The 23,432-nt window shown below is 43.4% G+C and overlaps 1 protein-coding gene across 1 annotated transcript; it reads left to right on the top strand.

The window, feature by feature from the left end:
• The first annotated feature begins 77 nt into the window (after positions 1-77).
• Positions 78-18,056, top strand: LOC139447518 (proline-, glutamic acid- and leucine-rich protein 1-like). Its single transcript, XM_071228922.1, has 16 exons — positions 78-203; positions 1,161-1,225; positions 2,186-2,291; positions 3,495-3,644; positions 4,069-4,140; positions 5,374-5,572; positions 5,975-6,095; positions 6,998-7,085; positions 7,457-7,551; positions 8,406-8,513; positions 11,485-11,623; positions 12,777-12,924; positions 13,732-13,787; positions 14,358-14,564; positions 15,473-16,117; positions 17,969-18,056. Exons 1-16 carry the CDS (start codon positions 78-80, stop codon positions 18,026-18,028), a joined length of 2,385 nt encoding a protein of 794 aa, XP_071085023.1. The 3' UTR covers positions 18,029-18,056.
• The last annotated feature ends 5,376 nt before the right edge of the window (positions 18,057-23,432 follow it).

Genomic DNA, 23,432 nt, shown 5'->3' with positions numbered 1-23,432 from the left:
TTTTCACAGAGTTACGTCCCTTACCACATTTTAACCAATCAACGTACAGTATGTCCTACTCATGCTGAACTGTTATCATGGCGGATTACAGGGACAACGTGGTTTCTGGAATCCTAACATTTACCAAAGAAGATGGAAATTCTTCATTGGATTCGCATAACATGTTGACAGTAATAGACCATCACCAACTGTTTGGAATTCAGGTAGTGGAAATATAATTTCCTTCTGTGTTTACGATTGAATCACCAATGTCTGCACTTTCTGCTTATCTTGTCATTACTGATGAGTGATGACAGTTGTAATTACGTTGTGAAGATCTTTATAGTTTTTGTTGTACGTTGTCATTGTTTATCATGCTTATGCGCTGCATTACACGTACCCAAATCCACGATCAGATATGACTGGCACTTTAATTGTTGGCTGGCTGAACTGTTGTGGCGTCGCACCCTACAGCCGGCAGACGATAGCCTCGTCTATGATTTTTTTGGCGACATTTTATTTTTATTGTTATAATTAGTTACATGGTCCTGTGCCGACAGCCGCGATGGGGTCCTACATTCACATGACCCTACATCACGGCCAAGAACACCACCTTCATAAATCCTATTCAGACTGCGGTGGCCGATTACCCTTGTATATTCCTGAGAATAATGAGATATTTTAAAAATATTTCCCGTGGGTTTGTCACTGAAAAGTTGATATCGGTGTACTCTCAGATAATTTCCTTATCTGACTCTGTACACATACCTGTCATAATTTAATTACCACAACTTGCGGGGTAATGACCAGTAACCTGTTCACTTCATGATTCAACAATAGTGAGCTAACATGTTGTCATGGTGTGTGCATTCACTAGATTTCTATAGTCTGGTTCTGCATGGGTTTTCTACAAGCTGCATGTAACTTACGACTCTCTGCTAGCGGAAAACATGTTGTTTAGTGCGCAGTGAAACTTCAGGGCAAATTAGGGCTTCTCCCCTTACTGATTTCATCATATATCAAGAAAAAAATGAATTAAATTTGGGCTTGTGATTATCATGATTATAAGTTTGCACACATGAAACATTGTTGAGTACTTACAGCCTGTGAAGATGGTAATGTAAATGTTTGGGATTTCTTAAAGGTGGTGATACATGTATGAGTTTCTTTCATTGTTTCAGAAAGCGTCCTACCTGCAGGAAACTATTGGCCACATACACAGCTGTTTAAACACAGCAGCCAGCAGGTGAGGTGTACTCAGAGGAAGGTTGCCTCCATGGTCTTGGACATCTTACTATGTCTACTTTTCTGTGGTCTAATAATAATAATAATAAAAACCCTGGCGTTTGTCTAGACTGGTACAAGGAGACACGTACACATGCATACACATCACTATACAAGTGCAATAATTTTGAAGATGATGTTAACCCAATTTCACCTCACCATGCTCACCTTGCATGGAGCATTGTTAATCAAACTAAGTTGTCCTGAAATATATGTTTCCATTTGACTTTGATCCAAATTTGTGTCTAAATCACAAAATAGGTTCTTGTGTAGCATATTACATGGCATTTGTGTGATCTAACTCACCACAACTCACTGCAGAGTTGTCCCCCTTAATCGTACCAGCATCTGCTGAATCCCAGGTGCACCCTGTTGTGATTCTTGGTTGTTCAGCTTCATATCCATGTTCAGGGGCTACGAGAATGGTAAACGTCTGCTCGATTATTTACAGACCGCCGTCATGTAGCTGGAATATTGCTGTGTGTTCATTACACAATGTCAAGCAACAAACACAAACACCCATGATAGGTTGAAATGTCAACTCTGTCAATGTTTTTTTTTACGATGGATGACATACACTGAACAAAAAGGTTATGGATCATGAATATTTTGGGGATATTTTGATGAAATTGTGTGCTCAGTCTTCTCTACAAAATCATATCCCCAAAATGTTTCATGATCCCTAACTTGTTTTGCTCAGTATGTATAATTATTTGTGACAGTCCTTGATGAGAGGTTGCTGTGACATGTAAGGTCTGCTTTGTTGACAGTCACATTGCCATGATCTAGCAAATCAGTGAGGAGCAAAACTCATGATGCTGTGTGGGAGTTTGTTAGTTGAAATATAACTCTGACCTTGGCCCTATGGGTAATTAAAGCATGTTTAATAGGGACTGAATATATGTGGTAATCGTGGCTCCAGACATGATGGCCTGGTGCTACTGGAGAGAATGGTCGCACAGTGTTCTACAGAAGTATTTACTGCAAACGTCAACACCTGGTTCAAGCTTCTGCTGCAAGTTTTACAGGTAATGAACACTTTGGCTCATTTCTGGTCAGAAATATATCAGTAATAATTATGTTATATTGTAGTGTTATAAGTCCATTATAATGTGCCAAATTCCATTCACCGACCGAATCGCTCAATGCTATATTATTATCACTTTGGGCGTGATCAGCGTGCACTTGATTTTCATTCTCAACTCCCTGGGGAGTATACAATCCAAGCTGCCTTTGAGGCATTAGAAGGTTAACAGTCACATTACTGTATCATCCTAGATCAATGCTCATGATGTCAATCTTTGGATTGTCTCGTCCAGACTTGATTATTTACAGACCGCTGTCATATTGCTGGAATATTGCTTAGTGCAGCATTAAACAACAAACAAACAAACTACTGTATCATCCTACATGGTACCCATTTACTGCTGGTTGAACAGAGGCATATTTCGAATAAGATCGTTTGCCAAAGGAGACACCACATGTGCTATATGTGCTTCAGTGTGGGATAACACCAAAACTCTCTTGTGATCCAACTACTCTCTACGTTCAACGTTGCCTAACCTCACCTGATCTGTGACCTGTGTGTCGTGATGGGGGGGGGGGAGAGTAACAGGATCGGGTGGTCAGGCTCACTGACTTGGTCGATGCATGTCATTGTATCCCAATTGCGTTGATCGATGCTCATGACTCCATCATTTGCAGACGGCTGTCATATTGCTGGAAAATTGCTGAATGCGGCTTTAAACAACAAACAAACCTGTGTGTTGAAGCAGTGTCTCAAATAACTGCCTGTCTGTCCGTGGCTGGAAACTTTTCTGTCGGTTTGCATGAAATTTTCCTCCACCTGCCTGACTGTCTGGGAGACTACCTCAGTGCTAGAAATTGGCACTAGTCCTATGGTCCTTGCCAAACTGCCCAGTAGTTAAGGTATCACAAGGACTAGTAGAAATATGTCATCATTATAATGACTAGTGGGCTAAAACTGTTAGTTTCTATTGCTGTACTTACCATGCGTACATATTCAGTTTCACTATAACTTTTTGTAGATTCTCAAATGAATGTTTGCATCATTTCAACTGAATCAAGACGTAATTGGTCTGTGATATTTTGCGATTTTTCAATATTTATAATGCCTGAATGCGGGCAGGTAACTTTAAAGATGTATATGTTGTATCGATATATTGGTATCGTGATATACGATGGCTTGTCTATCCGTTAATCGCCTTCAGTCCCACGGTGATGTGACAGAGAAGCAGCAATCTTGTCAGATCATGGCGGAGATGATCGCCACAACAAGCAGCTTCCCCGAGATAACCCGTGAGATATCGGCATCCATCATCCCCAAACTGCTGCCTCCACTCCTGGCAGCAACATCAGCTGTAAGTTCTTGTCTATCAATGATGGAGAAGATGTAACCATGGTAACAGCTACATAAAATATCGCTGTATGATTTTATCATATGCAGGGTTAAGAATCTTCCGCGAATTTTAGTGACCACAAATTTGTTAAAATCTGAAAAGGAAAATACCCATTCTCATCCCTGTATATGTGTTTTTCATAATTGTTAATAATTAATAATTTAATAATTTGTAAAATGTATATGGACTGGTTACACAAAGATCGTGGGTTGGAATTTGGTTTGCCCTAATTATGTTTCAAGTTTTTTTAGCACCATACCTATGCTCATGGGTTTTACCAAAGTGATAGATATCTAAGACATGTACCACTTCAGGCTTTCCTCCCACATCAAGCTGACAGGATATGATGGTGTTAAACCCATCTCACTTCCTCCTCTTGTTCCAGTGGCTGGAGGCGGCAACTCGGTGCATCGCTTCATGTGTCTCCTACTTCCCCGGCCCCTGCAGGGTGTTCAGGGTAAGCTGCATCCAAGTCTGTGAAAACTTGACTTACCGTCACTTACCTATACAGCGAACAGGCTGATGCAGTTAGACCTTTCAATCACAGGGAGTGCTTGTTATTACAATGATAATGATAATAATATACAATGAGCTTCGATTTTATTTCACTACGCGAAAACGTTATCGTGAGCACGTAATGCCGGAAGTAGCATGTCAACAACTCTCTACTGAAGTATCCAAGTTTGTCCTGTTATTACACTACCTGCCTATGAAAGTGTTCAGTGTGTATCTGGACTTATGCTTGTTATCCATTGTATTACAGGGTACTTTCATCCAAGATTTCATCCAAGTTTGTTTACATTAATTTCATCGAAATCATGAACTGATTGGCAAATCACATCAACTCACCTTGAGTGAGCATAACTTGAAAACCGTGAAAGACTTTTCATCCAAACCTGGTACATGTATTACACAAGGGCTGAAGTGGTGTCTTTTGCTATTTTGGAATTTTTCAAAATTTGTTTTTCCCTGTTTCCATGGAAACAAGTTAGACTTAGCTAAAACAGAGGTAGGTGTTGTATTCCGGGGCAGAACTAAAAACTTGTTCAATATTTTTCATCCCAACTTGGTTCATATATTAATCAGGGCTTGTACTGGTGCCTTTTGCAACTTAGGGATTTTTTTTTAAATGTTTGTATTTTTCTATGTCCATAACAACAAGTTTGATTTTGACTCATTTCTTAGTGTTGTGTACCTGACATAGAAATTCAGAGTTCCGAATCCCAATTCTATGGTATTTATTTGATAGCTCAATAATTACTCTTGTAAAAGCTCAGACAGAAATGCATTCATCAGGTTGGACTTAAAGTACCAGACAGATGTTTTGTTCTTTTTCATATTTGTGGGGGCATCTTCTGATGAATCTTTTGTTTAAAATGGAAATATAAACAAAACCTGCTACAGACTTTATGATGATGCGGCATTGCCTGAAAACCAAGACTATTTTCCTTTTTTAAGCCTTCTATTTATATCTAATATTTAATCAATATCACGGTCCAAAATTAGTGTAAGTCAACTAGTCCGAGCCAAGTAAAACTCCGAAAGTGACAATTACTTGTCGACTACCACATAGGTAGATGGTAACATTGAACAATTCTTTAGCTGTTAATAATAAACAAGTAACTTTTGATTGCATCATGCATTCATGACTAACAATTTCTTTAGGAACCATATTTTTTTGTTCGTCTAGTTGAAGATTGAGTCCATGTTGCTGCGTCAGCTAGATCGGCCGAGTCCCAGCAATGCTGGCGTCCGGTGTCTGGCTCTCCTGGCTCGACTAGGACCCAGTCAGGGGGCGAGACAGATAGATGGATGGACGGAGATGTGTCAACGCCTCCTCTCTTCTCTCAATCACTGCCTGTCCTGTCTCTATGAGGGCCTGGAAACAGGTAGAGTTTGACTTCACGCACTCTTCTTCTTATTCATAACATAATGGATCCCACCGACTCTCCATTTTCTATTTGCTCATTTTAACTATCTCCGTTTGTTTGTTGTTTAACGCCACATTCAGCAATATTCAAGCTATATAATGGCAGTCTGTAAATAATCGAGTCTGGACCATACAATCCAGTGATTGACATCATGAGCATCGATCCACGCAATTGGGATACGATGACATACATCAACCAAGTCAGCGAGCCTGACCACCAATCCTGTTAGTCGCCACTCACTCACTCACTCACTCACTCACTCACTCACTCACTCACTCACTCACTGTTACTGGGTGGACCAGTTTGTACATGAAGAGATTGGATTTAGACCTCTAAAATTCCTGTGCAACCTGTTTACAGATGAAGCACAGACGTCCGAGGACAGCATCTTCTCCTCTGCCCCCGACACAGAGCCGGGTAGAAGTAGTGTCCTGACTGCCCAGTTCAAGACACTCGGAGTGTGTCTGCAGACACTGCTTGGGTATGTACAGAATAATATGTATATACATGTCTATGTTTTGTGCTACACAATTATTACCCCGGTCCGTGGATCGGTGTGCATCAAAGCACATTCTCAGCTCCCTGAGGAGTATATCATGTTCTTCCTTCTGGTACAAGATTCTGACACTGCTAGGGTATGTATGTGATAAGTGAATACTAGGTGCATGTTAATGTTGGGATGTATGTATCTGTCTGTGTGCAAGGTAGTGACGTTGAGGTAGTCTAGTTGTCACTGGCTATTGCGAGTTATGTCCCTCCTATTGACAATCAGATTCCACCTCTCATATCACTTGAATTTGGTTCCAACAAAATGGTGGTGCGCAGTCAAGACGATCTGATCGATAATTAAATCACGTGGGCAACTTAATTAAACACAAGAAAAGATTTGGAAAATATCTGTTGACTGCGAGTTGGCGGTACAGATGCTTTGCAAATCCTGAAATCGACCGAAATCTGCACAGCAGTTTACGAACCAGATATCATTTTTCTTATGCAAGTTTGATTGGACTATGCATAGACTCATTAGTCCAGCCAAAATATAATTCCATAATTTCAGCAAGGGTGGAAACTGGACTATTATAGTCAGTTAAACTCCTTGCCTCGGGAAGATGGATGGATCGATGTGCACTCACATCACATTCTCAGGTCCCTGGGGCACAAGACACACACTGCATGATCCCAAGTATCCCTGGGATATATAACCTGTCCAATATCTCATGCAGGTAGAGGAGGGAAATGAATCACTTTATTTGTTCTTTAGAACTGAATGGGTTGATTATTCTATGCCTTTGTAAGCCCCCAACAATGAAATGTTTTTCAAAGACAGACATTTTGTATCTGTTACCATGCCCAGCGATGTGAAGTATGGAATATGTCTTGCAGTGAGAAGCACACGTCTTCCGTGAAGATACCGGCCCAGGACATTCTCGGGGTTGTGTGCCGATGTCTCGCGGTCAACTATAGAATGCTGGTAATTGTATATTGCTGGAATAATGCTAAAAGCAGTAATAAACTCAACCACTCAATCACTAAACCACCCTCTCAACCACCCATTCAAGGGCCAATTCATGACTTGATATTTTACACGCCACTCTGCTGACCTCTCTCATCTAACAGATAAAGGCCCCTTAGCAATCTTCACTCTATGACTGCCATAAGTTGTGATTAAAGTGTGGGAGTATGATCGTCTTTGTGCTAAGATCGCTTGTGGCATGCGGCCATTATCAAAAACATTAAGTTATTTTTTTAAATAAAAATAAACCAGTTTAATTTCATGATCTAAGATATAATAAAATGTTCTTTAGTTTATTATCAACAATTCGTTCCTATTTTCTACTGCAGTTGGCACGCCCCACAACAGACAGAATCCGACTGTTCTCACATCTGCCGGAGCTGCACAAGTCCAGTCTCAATGTTCTCACTGCTCTGATTATGAGGTACGTCACTTCCAAGTTTGGTCATCAGTTTGTATAGCTGGGGACATTAGTGTCCCAATGGCCCATGAAGATCCTGGTTAGAATAGGTCGTCAGCAACCCATGCTTGCCGTAAAAGGCGACTATGCTTGTCGTAAGAGGTGACTAATGGGATTGGGTGGTCAGGCTCGCTGACTTGGTTGATGCATGTCATCGTATCCCAATTGCGTGGATCGATGCTCATGATGTCAATCACTCGATTGTTTGTTCCGACTATTTACAGACCGCCGTCATATAGCTGGAATGTTGCTGAGAGCGGCGTTAAACAACAAACAACAACAACATAGTGTCCCTATCACCTGAGACACCACAATTTGCTGTGCAGAGTTGCATCCTTTGGGCATGCCAGAAATCTATGATCGGGGGGTTGAATCCCGGTTCGTCCCAATTATGTTTCTAGGTTTGTCTACCATACTTGTGCTCAGAGTGGTTAATGCATGACTCTGGGCTTAACACCCACATCAAGTTAACATGCCACGATATAAGTGGAATACAGTTCAAAGCTTTGTTTATCTCATAACATACTTCACATTGTTGTTTGGTTTGACAAAAAGATGATTTGAAAAGATTTTGGAATATATATCATTGAGACTCAGTTGGAATACAGTGAAATAGCCAATTTCAGATTTTAAAAAATAATTGACAGTTTGGTCTGTAGATTACACCAGGAATCAATAGTGTAGAGAATCTTCAACAGATGCTAGCTTAGACTGCATGTATGCCCTGAGTCCTGCTTTAGTTCTGGCTGTTTTCACTGTAATTGTCATTTATAAGTCCATTCTAATCAAAGTACATACTCTGATGTTCTTCTGCACAGCTGCCGGATGCAGTTACTTCCCTTGAGTGACCTCATCAACAAACTCTTCCTGCAGAGTCTAGCCTTTACCCACCTGGATCGGGTGTACGCCCTGGACCGGCCGCTCAGGTGAGGGAGGGGGACACTATAGGGATGGGGGGACACAGCCAGGGAGTAGATCGGGTGGGAGGGGGACTCTATGACACTATGAGAGGGGTTAACACAGCTAGGGAGGGGGGAACACGGCTAGGGAGGGGGGAACACGGCTAGGGAGGGGGGAACACAGCTAGGGAGGGGGTAACACAGCTAGGGAGGGGGAACACAGCTAGGGAGGGGGGAACACGGCTAGGGAGGGGGGACACAGCTAGGGAGGGGGGAACACAGCTAGGGAGGGGGTAACACAGCTAGGGAGGGGGAACACAGCTAGGGAGGGGGGAACACGGCTAGGGAGGGGGGAACACGGCTAGGGAGGGGGTAACACAGCTAGGGAGGGGGGAACACAGCTAGGGAGGGGGGAACACGGCTAGGGAGGGGTTAACACAGCTAGGGAGGGGGGAACACAGCTAGGGAGGGGGGAACACGGCTAGGGAGGGGGGAACACAGCTAGGGAGGGGGGAACACGGCTAGGGAGGGGGTAACACAGCTAGGGAGGGGTTAACACAGCTAGGGAGGGGGGAACACAGCTAGGGAGGGGGTAACACAGCTAGGGAGGGGGGACACAGCTAGGGAGGGGGGACACAGCTAGGGAGGGGGTAACACAGCTAGGGAGGGGGGACACAGCTAGGGAGGGGTTAACACAGCTAGGGAGGGGGGAACACAGCTAGGGAGGGGGAACACAGCTAGGGAGGGGGGAACACAGCTAGGGAGGGGGGAACACGGCTAGGGAGGGGGTAACACAGCTAGGGAGGGGGGACACAGCTAGGGAGGGGGTAACACAGCTAGGGAGGGGGTAACACAGCTAGGGAGGGGGGACACAGCTAGGGAGGGGGGACACAGCTAGGGAGGGGGTAACACAGCTAGGGAGGGGGAACACAGCTAGGGAGGGGGTAACACAGCTAGGGAGGGGGGACACAGCTAGGGAGGGGGTAACACAGCTAGGGAGGGGGGAACACAGCTAGGGAGGGGGAACACGGCTAGGGAGGGGGGAACACGGCTAGGGAGGGGGGGAACACGGCTAGGGAGGGGGAACACAGCTAGGGAGGGGGGACACAGCTAGGGAGGGGGAACACAGCTAGGGAGGGGGGACACAGCTAGGGAGGGGGTAACACAGCTAGGGAGGGGGAACACGGCTAGGGAGGGGGAACACGGCTAGGGAGGGGGAACACGGCTAGGGAGGGGGGAACACAGCTAGGGAGGGGGTAACACAGCTAGGGAGGGGGGACACAGCTAGGGAGGGGGGACACAGCTAGGGAGGGGGTAACACAGCTAGGGAGGGGGAACACGGCTAGGGAGGGGGAACACGGCTAGGGAGGGGGGAACACAGCTAGGGAGGGGGTAACACAGCTAGGGAGGGGGTAACACAGCTAGGGAGGGGTAACACAGCTAGGGAGGGGGTAACACAGCTAGGGAGGGGGGACACAGCTAGGGAGGGGGGACACAGCTAGGGAGGGGGTAACACAGCTAGGGAGGGGGAACACGGCTAGGGAGGGGTTAACACAGCTAGGGAGGGGTTAACACAGCTAGGGAGGGGGTAACACAGCTAGGGAGGGGGGACACAGCTAGGGAGGGGGGACACAGCTAGGGAGGGGGTAACACAGCTAGGGAGGGGGAACACAGCTAGGGAGGGGGAACACGGCTAGGGAGGGGGAACACAGCTAGGGAGGGGGAACACGGCTAGGGAGGGGGAACACGGCTAGGGAGGGGGAACACGGCTAGGGAGGGGGAACACGGCTAGGGAGGGGGGAACACAGCTAGGGAGGGGGTAACACAGCTAGGGAGGGGGGAACACAGCTAGGGAGGGGGAACACAGCTAGGGAGGGGGTAACACAGCTAGGGAGGGGGGAACACAGCTAGGGAGGGGGGACACAGCTAGGGAGGGGGGACACAGCTAGGGAGGGGGGACACAGCTAGGGAGGGGGTAACACAGCTAGGGAGGGGGAACACAGCTAGGGAGGGGTTAACACAGCTAGGGAGGGGGGAACACAGCTAGGGAGGGGGTAACACAGCTAGGGAGGGGGAACACAGCTAGGGAGGGGTTAACACAGCTAGGGAGGGGGGAACACAGCTAGGGAGGGGGTAACACAGCTAGGGAGGGGGGACACAGCTAGGGAGGGGGGACACAGCTAGGGAGGGGGTAACACAGCTAGGGAGGGGGAACACAGCTAGGGAGGGGGAACACGGCTAGGGAGGGGGAACACAGCTAGGGAGGGGGTAACACAGCTAGGGAGGGGGGACACAGCTAGGGAGGGGGTAACACAGCTAGGGAGGGGGGAACACAGCTAGGGAGGGGGTAACACAGCTAGGGAGGGGGGACACAGCTAGGGAGGGGGTAACACAGCTAGGGAGGGGGGAACACAGCTAGGGAGGGGGGACACAACGATGAGTGGATCCTGCCAGGACTGACTGCTGAGTGGAGTGGAGGGACACGTTTGGGGGTGGGGGGGGGGGGGGGGGGGCCTTTAGTGCAATAGCTGCATACAGCTCACAGAGTCCCTTTGTCATACACTAAGGGCAGTAGGGTAGCCAAGTGGTTAGAGTTTTTGCTCATCACACCGGATGCTAGGGTTTTAGTCTCAACATGATTACAATGTGTGAAGCCCATTTGTATTGTCCCTCAGGTTTTGCTGAAATATTGTTAAAAGCATAAAACCCAACTCACTCACACAAAATTGGTCTTCAGCAACCCATGCTTGACGTAACAGGATCGGGTGGTCTGGTTCGCTGTCTAGGTTAATGCATGTCATTGTATCCCTTTTATATATTGCTGAGTGCAGCGTTCAACAACTAACATTCTAGAAATTGTAGCAGGATCACTCGGGGTACATGGGGTTCTATGGGTACCGTGATAGGAAGTAGAGGCATGTGGTATAAAGCATAACGATTAGTTGAATTAGTGTTTCATCTTTGTCAGTGCTCTGTAAGATCCCCATCATGATTACAGCATCCCGAGGGAGGCGACGTACAGCAGCATGACCCAGTGGCTCAAGGTCGTCGGGGGGTCATGTCACCTGGTGACGGAGGAGAAGGACCTCGTCAAGGAGATCCTGCATGACGTCACACCTGTCCCAGACACACTCAAGGTTGCTACCACTGTTTGTTTTGTGTAAACAGGTTAATTACTTTTAGAGAAAAAAATGTCATATCAGTCTTGGTTCCACGTTGACATGTTGCATGGATCCAGCATCTGCTGCCCAGTGGTAGTTTGAAGATGCTGAATATTTTGCTTTGGGACTGGTCATTCATTATATCATTGGGGATAAAGAAAAATGGTACATCTATCGGTGGGGGTGGAGGGATGGGGTGGTGTTGTCAAGAATTGTTTTTTGCACAATATAGAATGGTTGTTTCTGCAAATTTGTAACTTCTTACATCAATATGCTTATTCTGGCTCTCAAGTACTGTACCTTTGGCTGGGATTTATATAGGATTTCAAACACTGAAAATTGTTAAACAAACGCTTTTGGGGTTTAAATTTAGGAATTATTAATTATTATTATTTTTATAATTCCGAGGTATATGAACATCGTATTTTAACATTGCATTCTAGTACAAAAGAATTTATGCCTCCTTATGGATGTACAAGTCACAACGACAAAATTGGAAAATCCTTAATTCCAGTTTGGGAATTTGAGAATGTCAGTCTTTGGGCAGATCTAGATAAATTATTTCTTATATGAGATATCAACATTATGTACAGCCCCTTTAATGATGTTAATAAATTGTATAAATATTTACCCGTATTTAGATAATGATTACTCCCTGAATACTATCTGACCCCGGCAATGTTGGACAACTCCATTTATGACAGGGGGTTTAGTTTGGTATTTCCCAAATATTCTCACAATTTTCATGTCAATTATCTGTATCTTTTCTTCCAATACTGAATGTCATATCTCGCCCACTTTTGGACGCAATCGTTGGCCCAGCATGTTTATTGTCCATCTACATCTGAGGGGAACAACTCCCTAGAAGACTCTTCCCTCACAAAAATAACATTGTCCAATATACGACATCAAGTTGCAAGCACATGTTCGAATCTCCAGAAATGACGTCATGATAGAACAATGTTTTATTGTGAATTAACCACTCTTCGTTCTCCTATGTTATATATCCCGATTAAAGTCATTCCTGTTCTATATGTTCTTGTCAGCATTATTCATTTTATGTTTGCAATGTTTGCATTGTCCATGGTATGCTGGCATTGTTCAGTTGTATGTTTGCATTGTGTGACAGCTGAAAGGCAGCCAGAAGTGCAACATGGACCCACCTCCGACCAAGAAGAAGAAGCGCACTGGCTACCAGGAGTTGAGTGAAGGCATCAGCTCATACAGGAAGATCTCCCGCACCGCCAACAGCGACGTCACCAACAGCGCCTTGCAAGGTACATTTCCCTATGGGCATTCTGGGTTTGAATAAGTACCCAGCAACCCCTGCTGGTCGTAAGAGGCAGCTAAATGGATCAGTCGGTCAGACTTGGTGACTTGGTTGACTGCGTGACATTGTACCCCGATGACGTGGATCATTGCTTACAATATCACTGGATTGTCCTGTCCAGACTCTATTATTTGCAGGTTGCCGTCATAAAGCTGGAATATTGTTGTGTGCAGTGTTAAACAACAAACAAACAAACTCCCCTGGCGGCTTGTGAACAGTTCCGAGGACAAGAAGCCCAGTTGTCACAGGCCAACAATTTTGCCGTGTGGAGTTGTGTCCCTTGGGCGTGTCAGGATCCTACGATTGTTTGTAACCCACGTTTCCCCCGATGCTGTTTTAAGGTTGTCAGCACCACATCCATGCTAATGGGTTTCACCACAGTTTAACCCGTGTCACGTATCTCCGACGTGATGCTGACATGCTGGGATGTGACTGGAATACTGTTGAAGCAGGTTAAGCCAGACTCACTCATGGCACATCAGCATCGAATGAAACACATCGGCAGGTCCTTGTCAGCCACTCATGCTAATGTCTGGAAAGTTATTAAAGCGTTGTATGCAATTAACAGGTCTTGCGGTTTTAGAGGTTTGGCTGCCATAGTATTTGAATCCAGGGACTTGTTTTATTTTGAATATTGCCATTATGATAAGGACCCTGTGAGCTTAATCCATGTTTTTGAACAGGAATCTTCCACTTTGTTGTAGTCAGCTCTTTTTTCAGTATTGTTGACAGAATGTACATGACTCTGTTTCAGTGCTTCATCTGTTTGTATCCAGGTTTGGAGATGTTTTGAAGGACAAGAATTATCAGGTAGAAAATGTTACAGTTATTTTTTAGAACTTCGGAGTCACTATATAAGTGCAATAATCTTGAAAGCGACACAATGGTTTCGCTGGCACAGATCTTATTGAGTACAAGTTACAGCTGACATTTTTCAAGTCCAGACAAAGTTTGATGTTTTGTGAATTGTTCCTGCCCAGATGCGGATATTTTACCCCAAATATCGGCACCGAATGTCAGTAGAAAATCCCTTATTGGAAATAAGAATGAAAAAATATGGATTTGTTTCCAAATTTGCCTGCCATGGACAATTAATTTGGAATTCTAGATCATTCCCTCTAGCTTGATTATGGTATAAGGGCACATTCACTTGACAGCTTAGTTAATGTCACTGTGAGTTATCTCCCTTGGATCTACAGCCTCGAGTTATCTCCCTTGGATCTTCAGCCTCGAGTTATCTCCCTTGGACCTTCAGCCTCGAGTCCAAAGTTGCATTTGAAAGTAAAAACTTAAAACGAAGACAATATTGAAAATAGCTACTATATGCTACAGGATACACAGAGCATATTGTGATACAATCACTCTCAATTGCCTTTGCAGGATATCATCGACAGTGTGGTGAGCACTGTCCTAGTCATCCAACAGAACGTCTTGGACGCGCCAGTTCCGTACGGCAGTGCCGAGTGTCGTAGGGGTCTGTACAGAACGTTGCTGGCGTGTAGTCTGCAGACTCATCCCAAGGTTGCATCCCCGTTACAAGTTAGTTTGATGCTGTTCCGGACCGGTCTCCAGGATCCCAGCATAGAGGTATGTGGCAGTGTCAGCTTGTGCACTGACTGTCTTCACTGGAAGCGTGAAGTAAGTGTGAAGTAAGCTGGATATCCAGTTCCAATAAGGTCACAGTGTCAGCTTGTGCACTTACTGTCTTCACTGGAAGCGTGAAGTAGGCGTGAGTAAGTGTGAAGTAGACATCCAGTTCCAATAAGGTCAGGGTGTCAGCTTGTGCAAATGCTGTCTTCACTGGGAACGTGAAGTACGCGTGAAGTAACCATGTGTGAATGTGAGTAAGCGTGAAGTAAGTGTGAGTAAGCGTGAAGTAAGTGTGAAGTAAGCGTGTGTAAGTGTCCAGTTCCAGGATGTGGTGGATAGAGCACCTGCTGGGAGAGCAGAAGGCAGCAGCATTCCAAATCCCTACTCTACCTAAAGATGTTAGACATGGTTAACAATGGTACTTGTCCTTTCCCTGCCTGGTTTGCAGAAATAAAGGGTTAAAACAAGGACTGGTGGGTTTGGAGTCAGTATATTGTAAAATTGCAACATGGTATCTTGCTGGTCTAGCGCCATTGAACCGGCACTGATGCAGACTGGGACAAGCAGCCAGACACACACACACACACAAGTCTTTGTATAAGTGCAATAAGGACCGCAACATTCCACCCTGTTTCACCTAAAACATTTACATGATAGTCCCTGTTTTCTTGTGTCTATGGCTAAACGTCTTCATGTGTACTAATCTGCTGATTGGATGATGCATGTCATCGTATCCCAGTTGCGTGGTTTGATGCTCATGATGTCAATCACTGGTTTTTCTAGTCCAGATTTGATTATTTACAGACCGCTGTCATATAGCTGGAATATTGCTGAGTGCAACGTTAAAGAATGAACAAACAAAGATAATTGATGATAATTGTTGTCTCCTCCCTCTACTGTTGCAGGTGTCGTACATGTGCCAGGAAGCCCTGACAGTGTGTGAGTGCCTGGTGCACCCCCGGGCCCCCTGTCTGCGGGGACCACACCTCACACAGACCACCCTCACCGTACGCCGCACCACAGTTGTTGAAGCCGACCTTAATGGGAACAACATAGCTACAGGCAGTCCCAAAGTATCCAACACACACAGCTCGGATGTACACACAAACTCTGTAACCAGTTCAGTGACTGACACCCATAGGTTAGAATCGGTATCTTCGGGTCATAACACTGTTGATAATTCGAGGCTGTCCGAGTCAGTTCCTAAAGATTTGAATATATCCTCATCTAATGTGCATTTGACAAACAGGACTGCTCCTGAAAGTCCTGAGAGTGTAGTAGAGGAGGGAGTGACCAGCAGTGATGGAGTGGATGCTGTTGATGATGTAGAGATGGTGGACAAGATGCCTGGTCACGAAACGTGTGAAGAGATCGGCAGTCAAAAGTCTATGACACAGGAACAGGGGAGATCAGAGTTGGAGGTGGAAAAAGTAGAGTTATCTGCCCCTATGTCAGGGACAGAGATGGTGGAAGATGTGGAGGGGAAGGTGCTGCCATCAACATCAATAGAGTCCTCCCAACACATCGGTTCTAGCAACCAGGAGATAAGGGTAAAATAGTACATATTAATTACTTCTTTACAGCTGATGTGTTTGCAATTCAGCAAGTGTCACTGCCATATATTTTGCAATTATTTATCATATTTTGAACATCTTGGTTATGATGTCCCAAGTAGCCCATGTATGTTGCTAGAGCTGACTAAATGGATTGGGAGATCCAGCTCTGTTGCATGGTGCTGTGAGTGTTGAACGCTGATGAAATGGGATGTTGCTCGTAGTTTTAATCACAGTTTTATCTGGTCAAGCCTCACATTATAACACTATGATGTACTTAAAATGGTGCTAAGAGTCAAGTTTGGGCCAGTAGACCAGCTAATGAAAGTTTTCTTTACATTGTCATATGGCAGGAATATTGCTGAGTGTGGAATTAGGGCTCAGTCACACATTCAGGATTAATAGTGCTGTCCTTGCCAAGATCATTCCTGATTAAAATTTGTCAAAATTCTGATGCAACTGAATTGCTCCCTTGGAAGTTGAAACTGTGATGTTTTCTTAATACTTTTCTTCCCTTATTCTCTGCATGCCCCCTCAATTATGCCACGGGGGGGCTCGGTATAAAGAACTTGGTTTAACTTGCATCCTATGTAGTAGGATCATAGGCACGTAATCCACAGTTTGATGACATCAAGCCTGAGAAAGCATGACAAATTACATGAAACACGGGTATTTGGGATGTATGGCAAATAGACTTTAGAGGTATTGAAATCAATTTTGTGTCAATTTCATCAAAATCATATCTTAGTTCTCGCTACCGCTAAACAAAGATCTGAGGACATCCCATTATGGGTCACGTCAGAATGACCTTTCATCTGACCAATCAGAGCGTCGCTTGTCAGATCATGAAAGTGACTGTTGGTATGTGATTTTTGATCGTGCAACCTTGAAAAAATCCATACTGGGTATTCCGAACAACAGTTGTAGGCTTCATGACTGTATTCATACTATCTAAACCATCTGTTAGCCATTCCAGAATGTTCTTTTGTTCATTTTTTAATCAATATATGTCAAAATGTGTTTCAAAGCGTAGTTGCCAGTTTGAAACTCTTGCCGTAAAACTTGATTAAGCTGCCTTGTGATTGGCTAATGTTAACTTCTTGTCAGTCATTCCATTGGTCGGTCAAAGTTCGCGAAAGGTTGGTCTGGCGTGACCCGTAATGGGATGTCCTCAGACCTTTGTTTAGTGGTAGCAAGAACTAAGATCTGATTTTAATGAGGTTGATTTTGTGTGTATCAGTAAGGGTTTGTCCGACACAAATTTGGTGACAAATGTTATGTAGCATTTTTCAATAATAGGTTGCACTTGTGCATGTTTTATACAGCTAAATCAAGACCTTAGATATGTATGCGGGCTGGGAGTTCTTTCTGTCAGTGCTTCTTAACCTTTGGAAAGAGCATACAATGACTGAACACCAACACAGGAAGTCCAGCACATCCACTGATCTGTTCTCGTTTGGGAAGGGGGCATGGGTGGCCCAGTTGTCTAAGGTGCAGAGTTGCATCCCTTGAATTCCAGTTCGCCCCGATTATGTTTCTAGTTTTGTCAGTACCATCACTTCGGGCTTTCCTCCCACATTAAGCTGCCACGCCGTGATATGACTGGAATACTGTTAAAATCGGCGTTAAACCCAACTCACTCACTTGTTTGTGAAAATTGAGAAAAAAAATCAAACATTTTCTCCAACCATCTTAATCTTCCAACTAAAAACATCAGCAGACTGGTCCCAAACTCTCTGAAGCTGCAAACTGTAATTGATCTGTCCAAGTCATGTTCTTGTTCTGCCACGCTCAGAATCCATCACATAGGGCGACTTTCTCATCTGATATTTTGAATTCTCCTTACAGAGTAGTGAGGTCGACGCCATGCTGTTGAGCTTTGTGGACGCTGGACCAGACTCGGACTAATCATTGTCAGCAAATCAGTAATAAAGAGATCAAACTGTTCAAACCTTGTTCGTTTCAATAATTTGACAGAAGCTACAGCGGCCAGGGAGTCAAACCACATCCTACTGTTCTACGGGCAGACACATGATCCACTACACCACATACTGACTCCGAGGTGACCATCTCTTAAAGCTGACATGATAACCAGTACCGCCTTTTGGTATGACTAAGCGAAAGAGATGCAACAGTGTACAGTGGGGCACAGGTGGCCCAGTCGATTAAGGCGCCGCGATTTGCTGTGCAGAGTTGCGTCCCTTGAGCATGCCAGAAATCTCTGATTGTGGGCTTGAATCCCGGTTTTATGTTTCTAGGTTTGTCAGCACCATACCCATGCTCGTGGGTTACACCGAAGTGCTAAACGTCTGAGACCTGCATCACTTCAGGCTTTCCTCCCACATTAAGCTGCCACGCCGTGATATAACTGGAATACTGTTAAAAGCAGCGTTAAACCCAACTCTCTCACTGAATTGCAGTGCGTTAGACAATTGGGCCACTTGTGACCCAAACAAGAATTTAGAGGATGTAGTTAGAATTTGTGACCTGGCTTAACGTCTTCCTGTGTACTAATCTGCTGATTTGGTTGATGCAAGTCATTGTGTCCCAATTACATGGATCGATGCTCATGTTTATCACTGGATTGTCTGGTCCCGACTTGATTTTCTCTCTTTCTCTTGATAAATTCCAGACCACCATCATATAGCTGGAATATTGTTGAGTGTGGCATAAAACAACAAAATAATAAATCTTATTATTCTTGGGTCAGATGGCACAGAACGAACAATACATTATGCAACATTCACGCGCTCCACATAACGCCAGTATAGAAGACACACAGAATCGTTTCAAATCAGGTTTATTTGCTTTAACATGGAATAAATATATGTAATAATCTAATTCATAATTAAAACCCTCCGGCACACTACGAACTGGACATTGTGTCCACTCTCAACACGAAACTGCTGTGAATGTGTGCTTCACGGAGCCACCAGAATACGGCTCAACACACACGGCCATATCAGGATGTATTCTGTCAAGTGTGGTCACCTTGTTATTCATCTACACGTTTTGGACAGTACCAGAGAAATCAAAAAGAAACTGTAAACTATAAAATGATGTGAAACATTGGAACAACATCCAAGTAACCAATTAGTAAAAAAAAAAAAGCACTAAAAAAAGAATTATTGAATGAAATTAATTCTCATTAATATAACTCGCATAAGAAAAAAAATGTTGAAGTTCATTAATTTCATCCCTAAAAAGAAAAGTCGTATACTGAATGAAAAAAGGTTAGGGATCATGAATACTTTGAGTTCTCAGCCTTCACAAAAAATATTCAATTTCCAAAACAAAAAAAATCATGATCGCTAACTTTTTTTGTAAAGTATATATGAACGCAATGTATAAATATCAGGTTACTCACCCCTGTAATAACTTGGGTGAATCTTGGACAAACCAATTATTGACTTGAGGCCCTCTCATGGGTATTTTAAGGCTTGGGCAGTTTGTGTATAAACCTTTTTAACTAGTTTTAACCCCACTTTTTCTCAAATGGGATTTCAGGAGATATAAGTAACAGTTCATTCTGATATAAGTAACAGTTCATTCTGAAGCATACGACTAACAAGGTGGTAAAGAACACCTGATTTTTTTCATTTTACTAATTGTTTTATATTCAACGCTGCACTCGGTTATATGACAGCGGTCATCAACAAAGTAGCCGAGCCATCACCCGATCAGTTTGATCACCTTCAACGACCAGCATAGATTGTTGGGGACCTATTCTCAGATTACTGAACTCGTCCTATGTTGAAGTCTGTGATAGTATCTCAACTACACAAGGCCTTGATATCGTTAACTTGCCAGCTGAGGTAAAGTAATACCTAGTTAATCCACAAACATCGCCTGCCGCCTTCCGGTGGGGAAGTCATAACCAAGGACCTCAACATTGTACACATGATTCGTTAATCAGGACAGGCTCCAGATCAGATGCATAACTGCATAAACTAAATCACCACAACCCAAATAATGTTGAGTTGCTTGCGTACAAATACGCATGAAGGAATTAGACAAGCCTATAGTATAACAACACTGTAATTGTCCAAGATAGCTTGTTCAGCATGTGCGATGTCTTTACAGATCTTAACCTGCCGACCATCTTCCAGAAGCAAGTGAGTTAGCTGTCTTTATAAAGTTTCCACCCTCTTCCGAACTAGGCTGGGATTTCTGGGCTCGACCCAGTGGCGATTATGAGTTTTGTCCCTTCCATGACCCTCCTATTGACCAATCAGATTCTACCTCTCGTGTCTCTTGCATTTGCTTTGTAATAAAACGGGTCTTAATTTACAAAGTGCAGAAAATCACATGAGCACCTTGATCAAAAACGTGAAAACATTCGGAAAATATCGACTGATGCTTAGTTGGCGGTACACAAGCTATGCGAATCGTGCAATTGATCAAAATCTGCACAGCAGTTCACGAACAGGATGTCCATTTGTTACATGATTGGGCCATGCATAAACTTGTGAGTCCAGCAAAAATAGAACTCTATAATTCCAGCCTAGTTCGGCAAGGGTGGAAACTGAACTTTCATAGACAGTTAACTCCCTTGCCTCAGTAAGATGAGTCTGACTGAAAGCAGGTCTCAGAAATATGAACGTGACTGCAGTGAATTCTTCTGTAAAATTGTCGAGAGGACTTCTTGTGACTGAATTACTTCGAAGGACAAGTAGAATTATTTTTAACAGAGTCCACACACGAATTTGCAAAACCCAATCAACTGCATCCAAGAGATTAAAAATATAGTAAATAGCCCCACCCACAAAACTACCATTTCCTAATATAAATGATAAAAGTATATACTCAATGCCTCACACACTATCTGAGGACCTGTTAGGAACTTTGCTGATCCAGACATTTGCACTGGAAACACTAGTGTCCAGATTAACCAGGTTGTACTGTTCATGGTACCAGGTATATTTACAAAGCAGCCAACATAATTCAATCCATGTACACAAGCAGTATAAGGTACAGCAACACAATGTTAAGTATGTACTTACTAGGTAAGTAAACAGTTTTCCAAGGAAATATACGACTCAAAAGAAGTTAAAGGACACCTTTTCTTTCATATTACTATTGTTAATCTGTCGCTTCTTTTGAGTCGTATACATATGCAAGTCAAACAAATAAAAAATATAGATTTAGCAAAATCACTACCTAGGTATTCTATACACACTAAACAATCTCATGGAAATCAAATCTTTACTCCAATATGATACCTATGCACGAATATGCAACAACCCCTCCATAGCAAATTATGTCAGGTTAATTTTCTTATAAGTGTCCAGACTTCAAATTTATTTGTACTTGTGCATGCTGAGCCGCAGACCTGATTTGTTTCTTAAAAAGAACCTAAATGGACAGATCTGAAAGTAAATAATCAAGTATGCTTCGAACGAGTGAAGCATTCTGCACAGCATATGTGATTTCTGTATCTTGCAAAAAAACAACTTAGCAGACAGTTCAAAATGCAAATAATAAAGGCTGACATTATATTGCAAACATCTGCATGCCAAAAGGGAGTAACAGCACAGGAATATTTGTGTCTTGTTGGTTTCTGTTGTTGAAATTGAAACTTTCAAACTGAGGTGGAAAAGAAATGAGGCTGAATCATATCACAATGCTGACTGGCCCAGTCGTCTCAAGCGCCGCCATTCGCTGTGCAGAGTTGCGTCCCTTGGGCACGCCAGAAACCTATGATTGTGGGTTCGAATCCTGGTTCGCCCCAATTATGTTTCTAGGTTTGTCAGCACCATACCCGTGCTCGTGGGTTTCACAGAAGTGCTAAACGTCTGAGACCTGCATCACTTCGGGCTTTCCTCCCACATGAAGCTGACACGCCGTGATATAACTGGAATACTGTTAAAAGCAGCGTTAAACCCAACTCACTCACTCACTCACAATGCTGACAACTGATTGGCTCAAGTTCCCATGCATCCTTTATTTGGACTGGGCAGTCAAAGGGTTAATCTGACACGACCTTCTGTGGAAGGCTTTTCAAATCCCACACAGATGTATCACATTGGAGTATAAGTTCTGCATTGAAAGAGATTGCAAGTGAAATAAATTATGACATTTACAATTACTTTTGAAGTAATTATTGTGCTTATTTTCTTTAAACACAGCTCGGCCAAAGAGAGATCACCATTTAATCACATGGTCCACACAGTCTACACTCATATAATGATAATCATACAAATCAGTTTATACACTAACAAGAACATGTTTTTTGTGTGCTTCATACAAAATATGGTATTTGGCGGCTCATTTAAGCAATACTAAGATATTGATACTCTAGACAAAATCCAATGCTTAATATATACTTCCATGGCACTTTCAGCATCACAACCTTGTTCATCAAGGCTTTTTCAAATCTCCTGTTACACCGATTATATAATTATTGTTCTGTGAATAATTGTATGGGGAGGGGGAGGGGGCAGAGGGAAAGCGTTGGCAGAATCTATAATACTATCAAAAGTAACCTCAACATGGAACATTGCATAAGTCTCTTTCATATGGACTCAATAATGTTTCGTTTAGAAAACGAAAAATACCACTGCAAACATTATCTCGCCCGAAAGCCAAATGGGTGGGTTGGGCTTAACGCTGTATTGAACCAATTTTCAGTCACATCATAGCGTATCAGCTGAATCAAACCATGGTGCTGACAAACCAAGAAAAGTTAGGGAAATATGGGACTTGAACCCAAGAACGTCCGATTCCGGCTTCAGATGTTATCACCAGTGCTCCACCGCACATCACCAGATCACAGGGCCCAGGATATGGCTGGGTTTACTTTGCCTATAGGGAGGCTGTGACATCTCAGCCAATCCTTCTGAATATAACACTGAGTAAAGTGGGTTACAAGATACAAAGTTTATCTATCATTCGAACCTTTAAATGTATTAACAATGAGAATGATTGTCAACTGTTCACTCATTTAACTTTCAAACTAGTAAACTGAATTCTACAGTTTGCATGGTGATCAGATAAGTAGTCTTTTTTAAAGATCTGAAAAAGTCACTGAATTAATCTAAATTTGAGGTAGATGACATCAAAAATGTCAATTTGACTGTTTTTGTAGGAACTGAATAATGCCCTCAGAAAAATACAGTGTGGTTTTCTCCGCTTTAACATAACATTGTATTAAATGATTAAACTATAGAAGTTCTGGTCTCTCTTATACTTGTGCGTAATAAAAGTATCTGAGGTCAACCTAAAGGCAAACCAAAAATATCGCACCAATATTGAGCATATTTTTGATAAGCAATGAATGAGTACAAAAAATCATTTATTAAATTTATGAAAT

The sequence above is a fragment of the Haliotis cracherodii genome, unplaced genomic scaffold (genome assembly GCF_022045235.1).
Source record: "Haliotis cracherodii isolate W230 unplaced genomic scaffold, xgHalCrac1.p SCAF_7, whole genome shotgun sequence".
Classification (NCBI taxonomy): domain Eukaryota; kingdom Metazoa; phylum Mollusca; class Gastropoda; order Lepetellida; family Haliotidae; genus Haliotis; species Haliotis cracherodii.
Note: the sequence above shows the minus strand (reverse complement) of the source record. Positions and strands in the feature narration are given on the sequence as shown.